The sequence below is a fragment of the Oncorhynchus keta genome, chromosome 12, assembly GCF_023373465.1.
Source record: "Oncorhynchus keta strain PuntledgeMale-10-30-2019 chromosome 12, Oket_V2, whole genome shotgun sequence".
NCBI classification, from domain to species: domain Eukaryota; kingdom Metazoa; phylum Chordata; class Actinopteri; order Salmoniformes; family Salmonidae; genus Oncorhynchus; species Oncorhynchus keta.
In genome coordinates, this window is record NC_068432.1 from 38,732,918 (window position 1) to 38,755,036 (window position 22,119).

The following is a 22,119-nucleotide window of genomic DNA, read 5'->3' on the forward strand; positions in this document are numbered from 1 at the left end:
CCAGCCATCTCTACGGCTGTAAAACGTGTACAAAGCTGTGATAATCCCAACCATCTCTATGGCTGTAAAACATGTACAGGGCTGTCATAATCTCAACCATCTCTACGGCTATAAAACGTGTACAGGGCTGTCATAATCCCAACCATCTCTATGGCTGTAAAACGTGTACAAGGCTGTCATATTCCCAACCATCTCTACGGCTGTAAAACGTGTACAAAGCTGTCATAATCCCAACCATCTCTACGGCTGTAAAACGTGTACAGGGCTGTCATAATCTCAACCATCTCTACGGCTGTAAAACGTGTATAAGGCTGTCATAATCTCAACCATCTCTACGGCTGTAAAACGTGTACAGGGCTTTCATAATCTCAACCATCTCTACGGCTGTAAAACGTGTACAAGGCTGTCATAATCCCAACCATCTCTACGGCTGTAAAACGTGTACAAGGCTGTCATAATCTCAACGATCTCTACGGCTGTAAAACGGTACAAAACTGTCATAATCTCAACCATCTCTACGGCTGTAAAACGTGTACAAGGCTGTCATATTCCCAACCATCTCTAGGGCTGTAAAACGTGTACAAAGCTGTCATAATCTCAACCATGTCTACGGCTGTAAAACGTGTATAAGGCTGTCATAATCTCAACCATCTCTACGGCTGTAAAACGTGTACAGGGCTGTCATAATCTCAACCATCTCTACGGCTGTAAAACGTGTACAAGGCTGTCATAATCTCAACCATCTCTACGGCTGTAAAACGTGTACAAGGCTGTCATAATCTCAACCATCTCTACGGCTGTAAAACGTGTACAAGGCTGTCATAATCTCAACCATCTCTACGGCTGTAAAACGTGCACAAAGCTGTCATAATCCCAACCATCTCTACGGCTGTAAAACGTGTACAAAGCTGTCATAATCCCAACCATCTCTACGGCTGTAAAACGTGTACAAAACTGTCATAATCTCAACCATCTCTACGGCTGTAAAACGTGTACAAGGCTGTCATATTCCCAACCATCTCTAGGGCTGTAAAACGTGTACAAAGCTGTCATAATCCCAACCATCTCTACGGCTGTAAAACGTGTACAAAACTGCCATAATCTCAACCATCTCTACGGCTGTAAAACGTGTACAAGGCTGTCATATTCCCAACCATCTCTACGGCTGTAAAACGCGTACAAGGCTGTCATAATCTCAACCATCTCTACGACTGTAAAACGTGTACAGGGCTGTCATAATCTCAACCATCTCTACGGCTGTAAAACGTGTATAAGGCTGTCATAATCTCAACCATCTCTACGGCTGTAAAACGTGTATAAGGCTGTCATAATCTCAACCATGTCTACGGCTGTAAAACGTGTATAAGGCTATCATAATCTCAACCATCTCTATGGCTGTAAAACGTGTACAGGGCTGTCATAATCTCAACCATCTCTACGGCTGTAAAACGTGTATAAGGCTGTCATAATCTCAACCATCTCTACGGCTGTAAAACGTGTATAAGGCTGTCATAATCTCAACCATGTCTACGGCTGTAAAACGTGTATAAGGCTGTCATAATCTCAACCATCTCTACGGCTGTAAAACGTGTACAAGGCTGTCATATTCCCAACCATCTCTACGGCTGTAAAACGCGTACAAGGCTGTCATAATCTCAACCATCTCTACGACTGTAAAACATGTACAAGGCTGTCATAATCTCAACCATCTCTACGGCTGTAAAACGTGTACAAGGCTGTCATAACCTCAACCATCTCTACGGCTGCAAAACGTGTACAAGTCTGTCATAATCTCAACGATCTCTACGGCTGTAAACGTGTACAAGGCTGTCAAATTCCCAACCATCTCTAGGGCTGTAAAACGTGGACAAAGCTGTCATAATCCGAACCACCTCTACGGCTGTAAAAACGTGTACAGGGCTGTCATAATCTCAACCATCTCTACGGCTGTAAAACGTGTACAAGGCTGTCATAATCTCAACCATCTCTACGGCTGTAAAACGTGTACAAGGCTGTCATAATCCCAACCATCTCTACGGCTGTAAAACGTGTACAAAGCTGTCATAATCCCAACCATCTCTACGGCTGTAAAACGTGTATAAGGCTGTCATAATCTCAACCATCTCTACGGCTGTAAAACGTGTATAAGGCTGCCATAATCTCAACCATCTCTACGGCTGTAAAACGTGTACAAGGCTGTCATATTCCCAACCATCTCTACGGCTGTAAATCGTGTACAAGGCTGTCATAATCTCAACCATCTCTACGGCTGTAAAACGTGTACAAGGCTGTCATAATCTCAACCATCTCTACGGCTGTAAAACGTGTACAAGGCTGTCATATTCCCAACCATCTCTACGGCTGTAAAACGTGTACAAAGCTGTCATAATCCCAACCATCTCTACGGCTGTAAAACGTGTACAAAGCTGTGATAATCCCAACCATCTCTACGGCTGTAAAACATGTACAGGGCTGTCATAATCTCAACCATCTCTACGGCTATAAAACGTGTACAGGGCTGTCATAATCCCAACCATCTCTACGGCTGTAAAACGTGTACAAGGCTGTCATATTCCCAACCATCTCTACGGCTGTAAAACGTGTATAAGGCTGTCATAATCCCAACCATCTCTACGGCTGTAAAACGTGTACAGGGCTGTCATAATCTCAACCATCTCTACGGCTGTAAAACGTGTATAAAGCTGTCATAATCTCAACCATGTCTACGGCTGTAAAACGTGTACAAGGCTGTCATATTCCCAACCATCTCTACGGCTGTAAAACGTGTACAAAGCTGTCATAATCCCAACCATCTCTACGGCTGTAAAACGTGTACAAGGCTGTCATAATCTCAACCATCTCTACGGCTGTAAAACGTGTACATGGCTGTAATAATCTCAACCATCTCTACGGCTGTAAAACGTGTACAAGGCTGTCATAATCCCAACCATCTCTACGGCTGTAAAACGTGTACAAAGCTGTCATAATCTCAACCATCTCTACGGCTGTAAAACGTGTACAAGGCTGTCATAATCTCAACCATGTCTACGGCTGTAAAACGTGTATAAGGCTGTCATAATCTCAACCATCTCTACGGCTGTAAAACGTGTACAAGGCTGTCATATTCCCAACCATCTCTACGGCTGTAAAACGCGTACAAGGCTGTCATAATCTCAACCATCTCTACGACTGTAAAACGTGTACAAGGCTGTCATAATCTCAACCATCTCTACGGCTGTAAAACGTGTACAAGGCTGTCATAACCTCAACCATCTCTACAGCTGTAAAACGTGTACAGGGCTGTCATAATCTCCACCATCTCTACGGCTATAAAACGTGTACAGGGCTGTAATAATCCCAACCATCTCTACGGCTGTAAAACGTGTACAAAGCTGTCATAATCCCAACCATCTCTACGGCTGTAAAACGTGTATAAGGCTGTCATAATCTCAACCATGTCTACGGCTGTAAAACGTGTATAAGGCTGTCATAATCTCAACCATCTCTACGGCTGTAAAACGTGTACAAGGCTGTCATATTCCCAACCATCTCTACGGCTGTAAAACGCGTACAAGGCTGTCATAATCTCAACCATCTCTACGACTGTAAAACGTGTACAAGGCTGTCATAATCTCAACCATCTCTACGGCTGTAAAACGTGTACAGGGCTGTCATAATCTCAACCATCTCTACGGCTGTAAAACGTGTATAAGGCTGTCATAACCTCAACCATCTCTACGGCTGTAAAACTTGTACAAGGCTGTCATATTCCCAACCATCTCTACGGCTGTAAAACGTGTATAAAGCTGTCATAATGTCAACCATGTCTACGGCTGTAAAACGTGTATAAGGATGTCATAATCTCAACCATCTCTACGGCTGTAAAACGTGTACAGGGCTGTCATAATCTCAACCATCTCTACGGCTGTAAAACGTGTACAAGGCTGTCATAATCTCAACGATCTCTACGGCTGTAAAACGTGTACAAAACTGTCATAATCTCAACCATCTCTACGGCTGTAAAACGTGTACAGGGCTGTCATAATCTCAACCATCTCTACGGCTGTAAAACGTGTATAAGGCTGTCATCTCAACCATCTCTACGGCTGTAAAACGTGTATAAGGCTGTCATAATCTCAACCATCTCTACGGCTGTAAAACGTGTACAGGGCTGTCATAATCTCAACCATCTCTACGGCTGTAAAACGTGTACAAGGCTGTCATAATCTCAACGATCTCTACGGCTGTAAAACGTGTACAAAACTGTCATAATCTCAACCATCTCTACGGCTGTAAACGTGTACAGGGCTGTCATAATCTCAACCATCTCTACGGCTGTAAAACGTGTATAAGGCTGTCATAATCTCAACCATCTCTACGGCTGTAAAACGTTTATAAGGCTGTCATAATCTCAACCATCTCTACGGCTGTAAAACGTGTACAAGGCTGTCATATTCCCAACCATCTCTACGGCTGTAAATCGTGTACAAGGCTGTCATAATCTCAACCATCTCTACGGCTGTAAAACGTGTACAAGGCTGTCATAATCTCAACCATCTCTACGGCTGTAAAACGTGTACAAGGCTGTCATATTCCCAACCATCTCTACGGCTGTAAAACGTGTACAAAGCTGTCATAATCCCAACCATCTCTACGGCTGTAAAACGTGTACAAGGCTGTCATAATCTCAACCATCTCTACGGCTGTAAAACGTGTACAAAGCTGTCATAATCCCAGCCATCTCTACGGCTGTAAAACGTGTACAAAGCTGTGATAATCCCAACCATCTCTATGGCTGTAAAACATGTACAGGGCTGTCATAATCTCAACCATCTCTACGGCTATAAAACGTGTACAGGGCTGTCATAATCCCAACCATCTCTACGGCTGTAAAACGTGTACAAGGCTGTCATATTCCCAACCATCTCTACGGCTGTAAAACGTGTACAAAGCTGTCATAATCCCAACCATCTCTACGGCTGTAAAACGTGTACAGGGCTGTCATAATCTCAACCATCTCTACGGCTGTAAAACGTGTATAAGGCTGTCATAATCTCAACCATCTCTACGGCTGTAAAACGTGTACAGGGCTTTCATAATCTCAACCATCTCTACGGCTGTAAAACGTGTACAAGGCTGTCATAATCCCAACCATCTCTACGGCTGTAAAACGTGTACAAGGCTGTCATAATCTCAACGATCTCTACGGCTGTAAAACGTGTACAAAACTGTCATAATCTCAACCATCTCTACGGCTGTAAAACGTGTACAAGGCTGTCATATTCCCAACCATCTCTAGGGCTGTAAAACGTGTACAAAGCTGTCATAATCTCAACCATGTCTACGGCTGTAAAACGTGTATAAGGCTGTCATAATCTCAACCATCTCTACGGCTGTAAAACGTGTACAGGGCTGTCATAATCTCAACCATCTCTACGGCTGTAAAACGTGTACAGGGCTGTCATAATCTCAACCATCTCTACGGCTGTAAAACGTGTACAAGGCTGTCATCTCAACCATCTCTACGGCTGTAAAAACGTGTACAAGGCTGTCATAATCTCAACCATCTCTACGGCTGTAAAACGTGCACAAAGCTGTCATAATCCCAACCATCTCTACGGCTGTAAAACGTGTACAAAGCTGTCATAATCCTCAACCATCTCTACGGCTGTAAAACGTGTACAAAACTGTCATAATCTCAACCATCTCTACGGCTGTAAAACGTGTACAAGGCTGTCATATTCCCAACCATCTCTAGGGCTGTAAAACGTGTACAAAGCTGTCATAATCCCAACCATCTCTACGGCTGTAAAACGTGTACAAAACTGCCATAATCTCAACCATCTCTACGGCTGTAAAACGTGTACAAGGCTGTCATATTCCCAACCATCTCTAGGGCTGTAAAACGTGTACAAAGCTGTCATAATCCCAACCATCTCTACGGCTGTAAAACGTGTACAGGGCTGTCATAATCTCAACCATCTCTACGGCTGTAAAACGTGTATAAGGCTGTCATAATCTCAACCATCTCTACGGCTGTAAAACGTGTATAAGGCTGTCATAATCTCAACCATGTCTACGGCTGTAAAACGTGTATAAGGCTATCATAATCTCAACCATCTCTATGGCTGTAAAACGTGTACAAGGCTGTCATATTCCCAACCATCTCTACGGCTGTAAAACGCGTACAAGGCTGTCATAATCTCAACCATCTCTACGACTGTAAAACGTGTACAGGGCTGTCATAATCTCAACCATCTCTACGGCTGTAAAACGTGTATAAGGCTGTCATAATCTCAACCATCTCTACGGCTGTAAAACGTGTATAAGGCTGTCATAATCTCAACCATGTCTACGGCTGTAAAACGTGTATAAGGCTATCATAATCTCAACCATCTCTACGGCTGTAAAACGTGTACAAGGCTGTCATATTCCCAACCATCTCTACGGCTGTAAAACGCGTACAAGGCTGTCATAATCTCAACCATCTCTACGACTGTAAAACATGTACAAGGCTGTCATAATCTCAACCATCTCTACGGCTGTAAAACGTGTACAAGGCTGTCATAACCTCAACCATCTCTACGGCTGCAAAACGTGTACAAGTCTGTCATAATCTCAACCATCTCTACGGCTGTAAAACGTGTACAAGGCTGTCAAATTCCCAACCATCTCTAGGGCTGTAAAACGTGGACAAAGCTGTCATAATCCGAACCACCTCTACGGCTGTAAAACGTGTACAGGGCTGTCATAATCTCAACCATCTCTACGGCTGTAAAACGTGTACAAGGCTGTCATAATCTCAACCATCTCTACGGCTGTAAAACGTGTACAAGGCTGTCATAATCCCAACCATCTCTACGGCTGTAAAACGTGTACAAAGCTGTCATAATCCCAACCATCTCTACGGCTGTACGTGTATAAGGCTGTCATAATCTCAACCAAGGCTGTCGTGTATAAGGCTGCCATAATCTCAACCATCTCTACGGCTGTAAAACGTGTACAAGGCTGTCATATTCCCAACCATCTCTACGGCTGTAAACGTGTACAAGGCTGTCATAATCTCAACCATCTCTACGGCTGTAAAACGTGTACAAGGCTGTCATAATCTCAACCATCTCTACGGCTGTAAAACGTGTACAAGGCTGTCATATTCCCAACCATCTCTACGGCTGTAAAACGTGTACAAAGCTGTCATAATCCCAACCATCTCTACGGCTGTAAAACGTGTACAAAGCTGTGATAATCCCAACCATCTCTACGGCTGTAAAACATGTACAGGGCTGTCATAATCTCAACCATCTCTACGGCTGTAAAACGTGTACAGGGCTGTCATAATCCCAACCATCTCTACGGCTGTAAAACGTGTACAAGGCTGTCATATTCCCAACCATCTCTACGGCTGTAAAACGTGTACAAAGCTGTCATAATCCCAACCATCTCTACGGCTGTAAAACGTGTACAGGGCTGTCATAATCTCAACCATCTCTACGGCTGTAAAACGTGTATAAGGCTGTCATAATCTCAACCATCTCTACGGCTGTAAAACGTGTACAGGGCTTTCATAATCTCAACCATCTCTACGGCTGTAAAACGTGTACAAGGCTGTCATAATCCCAACCATCTCTACGGCTGTAAAACGTGTACAGGGCTGTCATAATCTCAACCATCTCTACGGCTGTAAAACGTGTATAAGGCTGTCATAATCTCAACCATCTCTACGGCTGTAAAACGTGTACAAGGCTGTCATATTCCCAACCATCTCTACGGCTGTAAAACGCGTACAAGGCTGTCATAATCTCAACCATCTCTACGACTGTAAAACATGTACAAGGCTGTCATAATCTCAACCATCTCTACGGCTGTAAAACGTGTACAAGGCTGTCATAACCTCAACCATCTCTACGGCTGTAAAACTTGTAAAGGCTGTCATATTCCCAACCATCTCTACGGCAGGGCTGTCAAAACTGTCATAATCCCAACCATCTCTACGGCTGTAAAACGTGTATAAAGCTGTCATAATCTCAACCATCTCTACGGCTGTAAAACGTGTATAAGGCTGTCATAATCTCAACCATCTCTACGGCTGTAAAACGTGTACAGGGCTGTCATAATCTCAACCATCTCTACGGCTGTAAAACGTGTACAAGGCTGTCATAATCTCAACGATCTCTACGGCTGTAAAACGTGTACAAAACTGTCATAATCTCAACCATCTCTACGGCTGTAAAACGTGTACAGGGCTGTCATAATCTCAACCATCTCTACGGCTGTAAAACGTGTACAGGGCTGTCATAATGTCAACCATCTCTACGGCTGTAAAACGTGTATAAGGCTGTCATAATCTCAACCATGTCTACGGCTGTAAAACGTGTACAAAGCTGTCATAATCCCAACCATCTCTACGGCTGTAAAACGTGTACAAAGCTGTCATAATCCCAACCACCTCTACGGCTGTAAAACGTGTACAGGGCTGTCATAATCTCAACCATCTCTACGGCTGTAAAACGTGTATAAAGCTGTCATAATCTCAACCAGGCTGTCGTGTATAAGGCTGTCATAATCTCAACCATCTCTACGGCTGTAAAACGTGTACAAGGCTGTCATATTCCCAACCATCTCTACGGCTGTAAAACATGTACAAGGCTGTCATAATCTCAACCATCTCTACGACTGTAAAACGTGTACAAGGCTGTCATAATCTCAACCATCTCTACGACTGTAAAACGTGTACAAAGCTGTCATAATCCCAACCATCTCTACGGCTGTAAAACAAGGCTGTCATAATCTCAACCATTTCAAGGCTGTCATAATCTCAACCATCTCTACGGCTGTAAAACGTGTACAAGGATGTCATAATCTCAACCATCTACGGATGTAAAACATGTACAAGGCTGTCATAATCCCAACCATCTCTACGGCTGTAAAACGTGTACAAGGCTGTCATAATCCCAACCATCTCTACGGCTGTAAAACGTGTACAAGGCTGTCATAATCTCAACCATCTCTACGGCTGTAAAACGTGTACAAGGCTGTCATAATAATCTACGGCAACCATCTCTACGGCTGTAAAACGTGTACAGGGCTGTCATGATCTCAACCAACGGCTGTCGTGTATAAGGCTGTCATAATCTTAACCATCTCTACGGCTGTAAACGTGTACAAGGCTGTCATATTCCCAACAATCTCTACGGCTGTAAAACGTGTACAAAGCTGTCATAATCCCAACCATCTCTACGGCTGTAAAACGTGTACAAAGCTGTGATAATCCCAACCATCTCTACGGCTGTAAAACGTGTACAGGGCTGTCATAATCTCAACCATCTCTACGGCTATAAAACGTGTACAGGGCTGTCATAATCCCAACCATCTCTACGGCTGTAAAACGTGTACAAGGCTGTCATATTCCCAACCATCTCTACGGCTGTAAAACGTGTACAAAGCTGTGATAATCCCAACCATCTCTACGGCTGTAAAACGTGTATAATGCTGTCATAATCTCAAACATCTCTATGGCTGTAAAACGTGTACAAGGCTGTCATATTCCCAACCATCTCTACGGCTGTAAAACGTGTACAAAGCTGTCATAATCTCAACCATCTCTACGGCTGTAAAACGTGTACAAAGCTGTCATAATCCCAACCATCTCTACGGCTGTAAAACGTGTACAGGGCTGTCATAATCTCAACCATCTCTACGGCTGTAAAACGTGTATAAGGCTGTCATAATCTTAACCATCTCTACGGCTGTCGTGTATAAAGCTGTCATAATCTCAACCATGTCTACGGCTGTAAAACGTGTATAAAGCTGTCATAATCTCAACCATGTCTACGGCTGTAAAACGTGTACAAGGCTGTCATATTCCCAACCATCTCTACGGCTGTAAAACGTGTACAAAGCTGTCATAATCCCAACCATCTCTACGGCTGTAAAACGTGTACAAGGCTGTCATAATCTCAACCATCTCTACGGCTGTAAAACGTGTACATGGCTGTAATAATCTCAACCATCTCTACGGCTGTAAAACGTGTACAAGGCTGTCATAATCCCAACCATCTCTACGGCTGTAAAACGTGTACAAAGCTGTCATAATCTCAACCATCTCTACGGCTGTAAAACGTGTACAAGGCTGTCATAATCTCAACCATGTCTACGGCTGTAAAACGTGTATAAGGCTGTCATAATCTCAACCATCTCTACGGCTGTAAAACGTGTACAAGGCTGTCATATTCCCAACCATCTCTACGGCTGTAAAACGCGTACAAGGCTGTCATAATCTCAACCATCTCTACGACTGTAAAACGTGTACAAGGCTGTCATAATCTCAACCATCTCTACGGCTGTAAAACAAGGCTGTCATAACCTCAACCATCTCTACAGCTGTAAAACTGTACAGGGCTGTCATAATCTCCACCATCTCTACGGCTATAAAACGTGTACAGGGCTGTAATAATCCCAACCATCTCTACGGCTGTAAAACGTGTACAAAGCTGTCATAATCCCAACCATCTCTACGGCTGTAAAACGTGTATAAGGCTGTCATAATCTCAACCATGTCTACGGCTGTAAAACGTGTATAAGGCTGTCATAATCTCAACCATCTCTACGGCTGTAAAACGTGTACAAGGCTGTCATATTCCCAACCATCTCTACGGCTGTAAAACGCGTACAAGGCTGTCATAATCTCAACCATCTCTACGACTGTAAAACGTGTACAAGGCTGTCATAATCTCAACCATCTCTACGGCTGTAAAACGTGTACAAGGCTGTCATAACCTCAACCATCTCTACGGCTGTAAAACTTGTACAAGGCTGTCATATTCCCAACCATCTCTACGGCTGTAAAACGTGTATAAAGCTGTCATAATGTCAACCATGTCTACGGCTGTCGTGTATAAGGATGTCATAATCTCAACCATCTCTACGGCTGTAAAACGTGTACAGGGCTGTCATAATCTCAACCATCTCTACGGCTGTAAAACGTGTACAAGGCTGTCATAATCTCAACGATCTCTACGGCTGTAAAACGTGTACAAAACTGTCATAATCTCAACCATCTCTACGGCTGTAAAACGTGTACAGGGCTGTCATAATCTCAACCATCTCTACGGCTGTAAAACGTGTATAAGGCTGTCATCTCAACCATCTCTACGGCTGTAAAACGTGTATAAGGCTGTCATAATCTCAACCATCTCTACGGCTGTAAAACGTGTACAGGGCTGTCATAATCTCAACCATCTCTACGGCTGTAAAACGTGTACAAGGCTGTCATAATCTCAACGATCTCTACGGCTGTAAAACGTGTACAAAACTGTCATAATCTCAACCATCTCTACGGCTGTAAAACGTGTACAGGGCTGTCATAATCTCAACCATCTCTACGGCTGTAAAACGTGTATAAGGCTGTCATAATCTCAACCATCTCTACGGCTGTAAAACGTTTATAAGGCTGTCATAATCTCAACCATCTCTACGGCTGTAAAACGTGTACAAGGCTGTCATATTCCCAACCATCTCTACGGCTGTAAATCGTGTACAAGGCTGTCATAATCTCAACCATCTCTACGGCTGTAAAACGTGTACAAGGCTGTCATAATCTCAACCATCTCTACGGCTGTAAAACGTGTACAAGGCTGTCATATTCCCAACCATCTCTACGGCTGTAAAACGTGTACAAAGCTGTCATAATCCCAACCATCTCTACGGCTGTAAACGTGTACAAGGCTGTCATAATCTCAACCATCTCTACGGCTGGCGTGTACAAAGCTGTCATAATCCCAGCCATCTCTACGGCTGTAAAACGTGTACAAAGCTGTGATAATCCCAACCATCTCTATGGCTGTAAAACATGTACAGGGCTGTCATAATCTCAACCATCTCTACGGCTATAAAACGTGTACAGGGCTGTCATAATCCCAACCATCTCTACGGCTGTAAAACGTGTACAAGGCTGTCATATTCCCAACCATCTCTACGGCTGTAAAACGTGTACAAAGCTGTCATAATCCCAACCATCTCTACGGCTGTAAAACGTGTACAGGGCTGTCATAATCTCAACCATCTCTACGGCTGTAAAACGTGTATAAGGCTGTCATAATCTCAACCATCTCTACGGCTGTAAAACGTGTACAGGGCTTTCATAATCTCAACCATCTCTACGGCTGTAAAACGTGTACAAGGCTGTCATAATCCCAACCATCTCTACGGCTGTAAAACGTGTACAAGGCTGTCATAATCTCAACGATCTCTACGGCTGTAAAACGTGTACAAAACTGTCATAATCTCAACCATCTCTACGGCTGTAAAACGTGTACAAGGCTGTCATATTCCCAACCATCTCTAGGGCTGTAAAACGTGTACAAAGCTGTCATAATCTCAACCATGTCTACGGCTGTAAAACGTGTATAAGGCTGTCATAATCTCAACCATCTCTACGGCTGTAAAACGTGTACAGGGCTGTCATAATCTCAACCATCTCTACGGCTGTAAAACGTGTACAGGGCTGTCATAATCTCAACGATCTCTACGGCTGTAAAAACGTGTACAAGGCTGTCATCATCTCAACCATCTCTACGGCTGTAAAACGTGTACAAGGCTGTCATAATCTCAACCATCTCTACGGCTGTAAAACGTGCACAAAGCTGTCATAATCCCAACCATCTCTACGGCTGTAAAACGTGTACAAAGCTGTCATAATCCCAACCATCTCTACGGCTGTAAAACGTGTACAAAACTGTCATAATCTCAACCATCTCTACGGCTGTAAAACGTGTACAAGGCTGTCATATTCCCAACCATCTCTAGGGCTGTAAAACGTGTACAAAGCTGTCATAATCTCAACCATGTCTACGGCTGTAAAACGTGTATAAGGCTGTCATAATCTCAACCATCTCTACGGCTGTAAAACGTGTACAGGGCTGTCATAATCTCAACCATCTCTACGGCTGTAAAACGTGTACAGGGCTGTCATAATCTCAACCATCTCTACGGCTGTAAAAACGTGTACAAGGCTGTCATCATCTCAACCATCTCTACGGCTGTAAAACGTGTACAAGGCTGTCATAATCTCAACCATCTCTACGGCTGTAAAACGTGCACAAAGCTGTCATAATCCCAACCATCTCTACGGCTGTAAAACGTGTACAAAGCTGTCATAATCCCAACCATCTCTACGGCTGTAAAACGTGTACAAAACTGTCATAATCTCAACCATCTCTACGGCTGTAAAACGTGTACAAGGCTGTCATATTCCCAACCATCTCTAGGGCTGTAAAACGTGTACAAAGCTGTCATAATCCCAACCATCTCTACGGCTGTAAAACGTGTACAAAACTGCCATAATCTACCAACGGCTGCGTGTACAAGGCTGTCATATTCCCAACCATCTCTAGGGCTGTAAAACGTGTACAAAACTGCCATAATCTCAACCATCTCTACGGCTGTAAAACGTGTACAAGGCTGTCATATTCCCAACCATCTCTACGGCTGTAAAACGCGTACAAGGCTGTCATAATCTCAACCATCTCTACGACTGTAAAACGTGTACAGGGCTGTCATAATCTCAACCATCTCTACGGCTGTAAAACGTGTATAAGGCTGTCATAATCTCAACCATCTCTACGGCTGTAAAACGTGTATAAGGCTGTCATAATCTCAACCATGTCTACGGCTGTAAAACGTGTATAAGGCTATCATAATCTCAACCATCTCTACGGCTGTAAAACGTGTACAAGGCTGTCATATTCCCAACCATCTCTACGGCTGTAAAACGCGTACAAGGCTGTCATAATCTCAACCATCTCTACGACTGTAAAACATGTACAAGGCTGTCATAATCTCAACCATCTCTACGGCTGTAAAACGTGTACAAGGCTGTCATAACCTCAACCATCTCTACGGCTGCAAAACGTGTACAAGTCTGTCATAATCTCAACGATCTCTACGGCTGTAAAACGTGTACAAGGCTGTCAAATTCCCAACCATCTCTAGGGCTGTAAAACGTGGACAAAGCTGTCATAATCCGAACCACCTCTACGGCTGTAAAAACGTGTACAGGGCTGTCATAATCTCAACCATCTCTACGGCTGTAAAACGTGTACAAGGCTGTCATAATCTCAACCATCTCTACGGCTGTAAAACGTGTACAAGGCTGTCATAATCCCAACCATCTCTACGGCTGTAAAACGTGTACAAAGCTGTCATAATCCCAACCATCTCTACGGCTGTAAAACGTGTATAAGGCTGTCATAATCTCAACCATCTCTACGGCTGTAAAACGTGTAGAAGGCTGCCATAATCTCAACCATCTCTACGGCTGTAAAACATGTACAAGGCTGTCATATTCCCAACCATCTCTACGGCTGTAAATCGTGTACAAGGCTGTCATAATCTCAACCATCTCTACGGCTGTAAAACGTGTACAAGGCTGTCATAATCTCAACCATCTCTACGGCTGTAAACGTGTACAAGGCTGTCATATTCCCAACCATCTCTACGGCTGTAAAACGTGTACAAAGCTGTCATAATCCCAACCATCTCTACGGCTGTAAAACGTGTACAAAGCTGTGATAATCCCAACCATCTCTACGGCTGTAAAACATGTACAGGGCTGTCATAATCTCAACCATCTCTACGGCTATAAAACGTGTACAGGGCTGTCATAATCCCAACCATCTCTACGGCTGTAAAACGTGTACAAGGCTGTCATATTCCCAACCATCTCTACGGCTGTAAAACGTGTACAAAGCTGTCATAATCCCAACCATCTCTACGGCTGTAAAACGTGTACAGGGCTGTCATAATCTCAACCATCTCTACGGCTGTAAAACGTGTATAAGGCTGTCATAATCTCAACCATCTCTACAGCTGTAAAACGTGTACAGGGCTTTCATAATCTCAACCATCTCTACGGCTGTAAAACGTGTACAAGGCTGTCATAATCCCAACCATCTCTACGGCTGTAAAACGTGTACAGGGCTGTCATAATCTCAACCATCTCTACGGCTGTAAAACGTGTATAAGGCTGTCATAATCTCAACCATCTCTACGGCTGTAAAACGTGTACAAGGCTGTCATATTCCCAACCATCTCTACGGCTGTAAAACGCGTACAAGGCTGTCATAATCTCAACCATCTCTACGACTGTAAAACATGTACAAGGCTGTCATAATCTCAACCATCTCTACGGCTGTAAAACGTGTACAAGGCTGTCATAACCTCAACCATCTCTACGGCTGTAAAACTTGTACAAGGCTGTCATATTCCCAACCATCTCTACGGCTGTAAAACGTGTACAAAACTGTCATAATCCCAACCATCTCTACGGCTGTAAAACGTGTATAAAGCTGTCATAATCTCAACCATCTCTACGGCTGTAAAACGTGTATAAGGCTGTCATAATCTCAACCATCTCTACGGCTGTAAAACGTGTACAGGGCTGTCATAATCTCAACCATCTCTACGGCTGTAAAACGTGTACAAGGCTGTCATAATCTCAACGATCTCTACGGCTGTAAAACGTGTACAAAACTGTCATAATCTCAACCATCTCTACGGCTGTAAAACGTGTACAAGGCTGTCATATTCCCAACCATCTCTAGGGCTGTAAAACGTGTACAAAGCTGTCATAATCCCAACCATCTCTACGGCTGTAAAACTTGTACAAGGCTGTCATATTCCCAACCATCTCTACGGCTGTAAAACGTGTATAAAGCTGTCATAATCTCAACCATGTCTACGGCTGTAAAACGTGTACAAGGCTGTCATATTCCCAACCATCTCTAGGGCTGTAAAACGTGTACAAAGCTGTCATAATCCCAACCATCTCTACGGCTGTAAAACTTGTACAAGGCTGTCATATTCCCAACCATCTCTACGGCTGTAAAACGTGTATAAAGCTGTCATAATCTCAACCATCTCTACGGCTGTAAAACGTGTACAAGGCTGTCATATTCCCAACCATCTCTAGGGCTGTAAAACGTGTACAAAGCTGTCATAATCCCAACCATCTCTACGGCTGTAAAACGTGTACAGGGCTGTCATAATCTCAACCATCTCTACGGCTGTAAAACGTGTACAAGGCTGTCATATTCCCAACCATCTCTAGGGCTGTAAAACGTGTACAAAGCTGTCATAATCCCAACCATCTCTACGGCTGTAAAACTTGTACAAGGCTGTCATATTCCCAACCATCTCTATGGCTGTACAACATGTACAAAGCTGTCATAATCCCAACCATCTCTACGGCTGTAAAACGTGTACAAAGCTGTCATAATCCCAACCATCTCTATGGCTGTAAAACATGTACAAAGCTATCAAAATCCCAACCATATCTATGGCTGTAAAACGTGTACAAAACTGTCATAATCCCAACCATTTCTATGGCTGTAAAATGTGTACAAGGCTGTCATAATTCCAACCATCTCTATGGCTGTAAAATGTGTACAAGGCTGTCATAATCCCAACCCTCTCTATGGCTGTAAAACGTGTACAAAGCAACAGCACTTTCTGAGAAAGATACTAACCATCAGGTGTGAGGATCCCATGCCAACATCCCCAGTGTAGGATCCAAAATCATCTGGCTCCAACTCTGGGAAGCGTAGACCTTATCAGTAAACGTAAACCTTATCAGTAAACAATAGTCAATAAACTCACTTTTGTGTTTTTACCTCTAATGGTTCAGGTCAGGATTTGGGGAGGGTAAACTGATCATAGATCTGTGCCTACTGCCTAAGGAAAAGAACACACAGCCACATACAGTCCCAGCTAACTATTTCATCTGGTTTCTCCCACTAAAGAGTGTGAAACAAACAAGATAACCCATAAACATATAGCTAACCTACTGTAACACCACTGTAATACCCCAGTATTTACCTTGGCACCAGTCTCACTCACCGGCCGTATGCAGGCCTGGCACGCAGAGCTAAAAAAACGCACATCAAACATGCAACTGGAGATGAACCGAAGGCTGAATGTTGAGAGTAATTGCTTTCTAGCTAGTCTGGCGAGCTTGTTTACCTTGGCACTAACGTTAGCTCTGCTGCTGGGAAACCTTACTCACTTAGTGTCAGCCATTCTCTGACCAAGTGCAATAGAATTAGACTAACTACACCTTAGTGTGTCCTGCAGCCAGGTGAGTTGATATCATCTTAACCCCCTCCTTCACATGTTGTGTCCTGAGAGGGGCTGGCGGCATTCCACACATTCTACAGCCTTTCCAGGTGTCTTTCCCTGGCTGGATTCTCAAAGTTCTGTACCCCCCTCTCTCTCAGACCTCCAGTGCTCTCTGCTGACTACATTTCCTTCCTGGAAGGGTCCTAGCTGCTAGGTACACACGTGAGCTTTTCTAACCCTGAGAGTGAGAGAAAGAGAGGGAGATTGTGTAGGACTAGAGACCCAGCTGCAAATACGTCACCCAAAAAACAGTGTAAGCAAGAAGAGAGAGATAGGAGCGGGGAAAGAATCAAAACAGTATACAGAAAGAGAAATGCAAGGTAATCAGTTGGCTTACCTTAAATGTATAGGTAATATTAAGCCTCCTATAGACTGATGGGTCTTCACTAGGCTCGCACCAAGATTTTAGCTGGGAGAGAACAATAGAGTAAGTCCTTCTCTTGAACTTCATCAGCATATAGTGAGTTGCTAGACTAAGACTGCTATACAACCACTCCTATCATTCTATCTCACCCTCCCCATTCTCGCTTATGTCCTCTGCAGTCTCCTCCTTCCTTTTCTCTCTCTCTGTCTGTCCTTCTACCTACCCTCTCCCCTTTCCTGCTCTACATATCCTCCATCAGGGCCGGATCGAGCCTTTTGGGGGCCCTAAGAGAAATGTGCTCGAGGGGCCCCTACGCTCAATCATTGGACTCACTGAAGAAATGAGTCTTAAGTAAAGACTTTCACTCCCAGCCTGCAGGCATGCACTCTTATAAAAAATGTTCCAAAAGGGTTCTTTGGCTGTCCACATAGGATAACCCCTTTTGGTTCCAGGTAGAACTATTTTGGGTTCCATGCAGAACCCTTTCCACAAAGACTTCTACCTGGAACCCAAAAGGGTTCTACATGGAACCAAAAACAGCTCTACCTACAACCAAAAAAAGTACTCATATGGGAACAGCCGTAGAACCCTTCTGGTTCCAGGTAGAACCCTTTTGGATTCCATGTTGAACACTTTCCACAGAGAGTTCTACATGGAAGTAAAAAGGGCTCTACCTAGAACCAAAAAGGGTTCTTCAAAGGGTTCTCCTTCAGAGACAGCTGAAAAGCCCTTTTAGGTTGTAGATAGAACTTTTTTTCTCAGAGTGTGGATAACTTTAAGTATCCATTTGCTTAGTTAGAGGTCCTCTACTTAGCGGAAAACTAGGCGGTGTGATAAATGTTTGCGTATTTAGTGTGTCATTTGCTTCACAGCATATATGAGAAGAGGAAACCCACAGCCAAGCAGTGGGGAAACTGATAGGGCTGGTTTAACATCATATCTATGTACAAATGATGATTGGTAACCAAGAGTTCAAGGAGAGAACTTGTCATATTATCCATCATAACAATAGAGGATTGTTGTTGTGAACATAGACAACCTTTAATACAATATGGGCTCTCCAATTCAGTTTTGTCCTGCTATTGTAAGTATTTTGTGTAAATAAACAATAATAAAACCATCACATGATTAAGTTCCCTCGAAATCCTTTTCATACTCTAGGTTACATTCTACAAATGTTTGACCTTCTTTGTCCTGTGATTGTAATTACTTTGCACTAGCCCAAGGCAGAATGGCTCTGCGTCAATGTCGCAACATGATGCTACTGAAGAGAACAATTCACAAAACTGAGTGTTATTAATGGCTGAGAGGGTGTGAGTGTTTTATTTGTGAGTGTGGGTGGTAGGAGAATGTATGTGTGTGTGTGTGTGTGTGTGTGTGTGTGTGTGTGTGTGTGTGTGTGTGTGTGTGTGTGTGTGTGTGTGTGTGTGTGTGTGTGTGTGTGTGTGGGTGGTTGATTTGAAAGAGTAAATATCTCACAGGTGAGAGAGAGGAGGCTCATCTCTGTCATGGTTGGGTCAATTCAGTTTTCAATTCAAACTCGAGATGGTTGTCTCAACATGAACCTAAGTTTAAAAAAAAGTTGACATAAAAGTACTGCAGAGCCATGTTCATTATTGCATATCTAAACATACATCTTGAGCTTTCTGTATCCTACTGAGTGGTGGTTCTTTTTTAAAAATAAACTGAATATGCTTCTCTGTTTCTCTGCTAAAATCTGGGTGTAAGATTGAAAAGAATACATTTAGTTATTGTTTCCTTTTCTAAAGTCAACCAACCTTGCCAGCAGGCAGGCCAGCCAGATAAAATAGTTAAACAAGCTAGCTACTCTAACTTAATTGTTACCCTGAAATGGCTTCTTGGTAACTAGTTTTCTTAAATGTATTTTTATTACGTTTTATTTATTCAGGGTAGCCCAATTGAGACCAGGGTCTAATTCCCAATGGTGACCTTTGTATAAAAAATATTACAATTCAAATAAGATTATGAGGCTGGGAGATTGGAAACCTATCTGGGCTAAATCCAATTTCATCAAATTGTTAGGTGGCTAGTAGTATTACAGAAAAATGTATATATTTGGAAAGTATTCAGACCCCTTGACTTTTTCCATATTTTTTACGTTACAGCCTTATCCTAAAATGTATTAAATCGTTTTTTCCATCAATCTACACACAATACCCCATAATGACAAAGCAAAAAGGTATTTTAGAATTTTTGCACATTTATAAAAAATATATAACTGAAATATATAATTTACATAACTATTCAGACCCTTTACTCAGTAATTTGTTGAAGCACTTTCGGCAACAATTACAGCCTTGAGTCTTATTGGGTATGATACTACAAGCTTGACACACCTGTATTTGGGGTCTGCAGATCCTCTCAAGCTCTGTCTCCAGAGATGTTTGATCAGGTTCAAGTCCGGGCTCTAGTTGGGCCACTCAAGGACATTTAGAGACTTGTCCCGAAGCCACTCCTGCGTTGTCTTGGCTGTGTGCTTAGGGTTGTTGTCCTGTTGGAATGTGAACCGTCATCCCAGTCTGAAGTCGTGAGCGCTCTGGAGAAGGTTTTCCTCAAGGATCTCTCTGTACTTTCTCCGTTTATCTTTCCCTCAATCCCGACTACTCTTCCAGTCCCTGCCGCTGAAAAACATCCCCACAGCATGATGCTGCCACCACCATGCTTCTCCGCAGGGATGGTGCCAGGTTTCCTCCAGACATGATGCTGCCACCACCATGCTTCTCCGCAGGGATGGTGCCAGGTTTCCTCCAGACATGACGCTGCCACCACCATGCTTCTCCGCAGGGATGGTGCCAGGTTTCCTCCAGACCTGACGCTTGGCATTCAGGCCAAAGAGTTCAATCTTGGTTTCATCAGACCAGAGAATCTTGTTTCTCATGGTCTGAGAGTCCTTTATCTGCCCTTTGGCAAACTCCAAGCAGGCTTTCATATGCCTTTTACTGAAGAGTGGCTTCCGTCTGGCTACTCTACCATAAAGCCCTGATTGGTGGAGTGCTGCAGAGATGGTTGACTTTCTGGAAGGTTCTCCCGTCTCCACAGAGGAGATCTGTCGGAGTGACTTCTCCCTCGATTGCTCAGTTTGGCCGGGCGAACAGCTTTAGGAAGAGTCTTGGTGGTTCCAAACTTCTTCCATTTAAGAATGATGGAGGCCACTGTTCTTGGGGACCTTCAATGCTGCATAAATGTTTTGGTACAGATCTGTGCCTCAACACAATCCTGTCTCGGAGCTTACGGACAATTCTTTCGACCTCATGGCATGATTTTTGCTCTGACATGCACTGTCAACTGTGGGACCTTATATAGACAGGTGTGTCCCTTTCCAAATCATGTCCAATCTATTCAAATTACTACAGGTGGACTCCAATCAAGTTGTAGAGACATCTCAAGGATGATCAATGGAAACAGGATGCATCTGAGCTCAATTTAGAGTCTCATAGCAAAGGGTCTGAATACTTATGTAAATGAGCTATTTCTATTTGTTTTGTTGTTAATATAAATTTGCTAACATTTCCAAAAACCTGTTTTCGCTTTGCCATTATGTGGTATTGTGTGTAGATTGATGAAAATGTAAATTAAAAAAAAATTCATTTTAGAATAAGGCTGTAATTTAACAAATTGTGGAAAATGTCAAGGGGTCTGAATATATATATATATATATAAATACTGTGTATATATATATATATAAATACTGTGTATATATATATATACACACTGTGTATATATATATATATATATATATATATATATATATATATATATATATACACACTGTGTATATATATATATATATATTTAAATATCAGAAATCTGAGGGGGCATGTGCCCCTGTGCCCCCTATGGGCATGACGCCTCTGCTTAAGTACATATTTTGTCTTAAATTATTGTTAAGTCTACCTATCTGAAATCTGAATCAGGCTGACATGAATTATGATATTGAAATATCTTCCTATAAAGTTTACCACACCTTGTTAAATGTGTCCATCAACAATGAAAGAGCCACAGCTTCTGTATTATAGTTCGCTCACCCTCAGCAACCATACTTTTTTCAGAGACTGCATTTAGGGTAAAAGCTGCATTTCCGGCTCAACCAAAAATAACCTTTACATTTCCACCGGCCTACAACGCTGTTCTTCAGGGCTACGTATTGAATCCAGCCCATAGACAGGAGATTTAGGGGTGCTGAGGGTGCTGCTAAAAAATATAATTTTTAAAATAAAAATTACATTAAATTAGTGCTCTAGGCCTTTATGACTGCTGTATGAGCGAACTACTCATCAGCAGGGCGCCACGAAAAATCCCCCCCTTGGAGCGGGGAGAAAAATACCCCAGCCCTAACTCTCTCTATGACTCACAGCTTATGGTTTACTCTCTTCAAAGTGACTTATGGTATAGTTTACCATCTTTAACTTCCCTTTACACAGACATCACACAGAAATGACTGGGCAGCCGGTGTGGGTGGTAAATAAAGTATTATTTAAAAAGAGGCCTTTTCTAGGAAGTCTTCATTTTGACTATCATGAACCTTCATAGAGGAACTTTTAAAACAAAACCATCACCCCGAG

At 42.9% G+C, this 22,119-nt stretch overlaps 1 protein-coding gene across 2 annotated transcripts in view; it reads right to left on the bottom strand.

Moving 5' to 3' along the window:
• Window positions 1–18,620, bottom strand: part of LOC118391474 (torsin-4A-like) — a 36,465-nt gene extending 17,845 nt beyond the window's left edge. The window contains exon 1 of one of the 2 annotated variants that reach the window (XM_035782907.2): window positions 17,510–18,620. In XM_035782907.2, the coding sequence (XP_035638800.1) occupies window positions 17,510–17,629 (120 nt within the window). In that variant the 5' untranslated portion in view covers window positions 17,630–18,620. Of the gene's footprint in view, window positions 1–16,523; window positions 17,475–17,509 lie in introns of those variants that run through there. The other variant, XM_035782909.2, reaches the window with a different exon arrangement.
• Window positions 18,621–22,119: the final 3,499 nt, after the last annotated feature.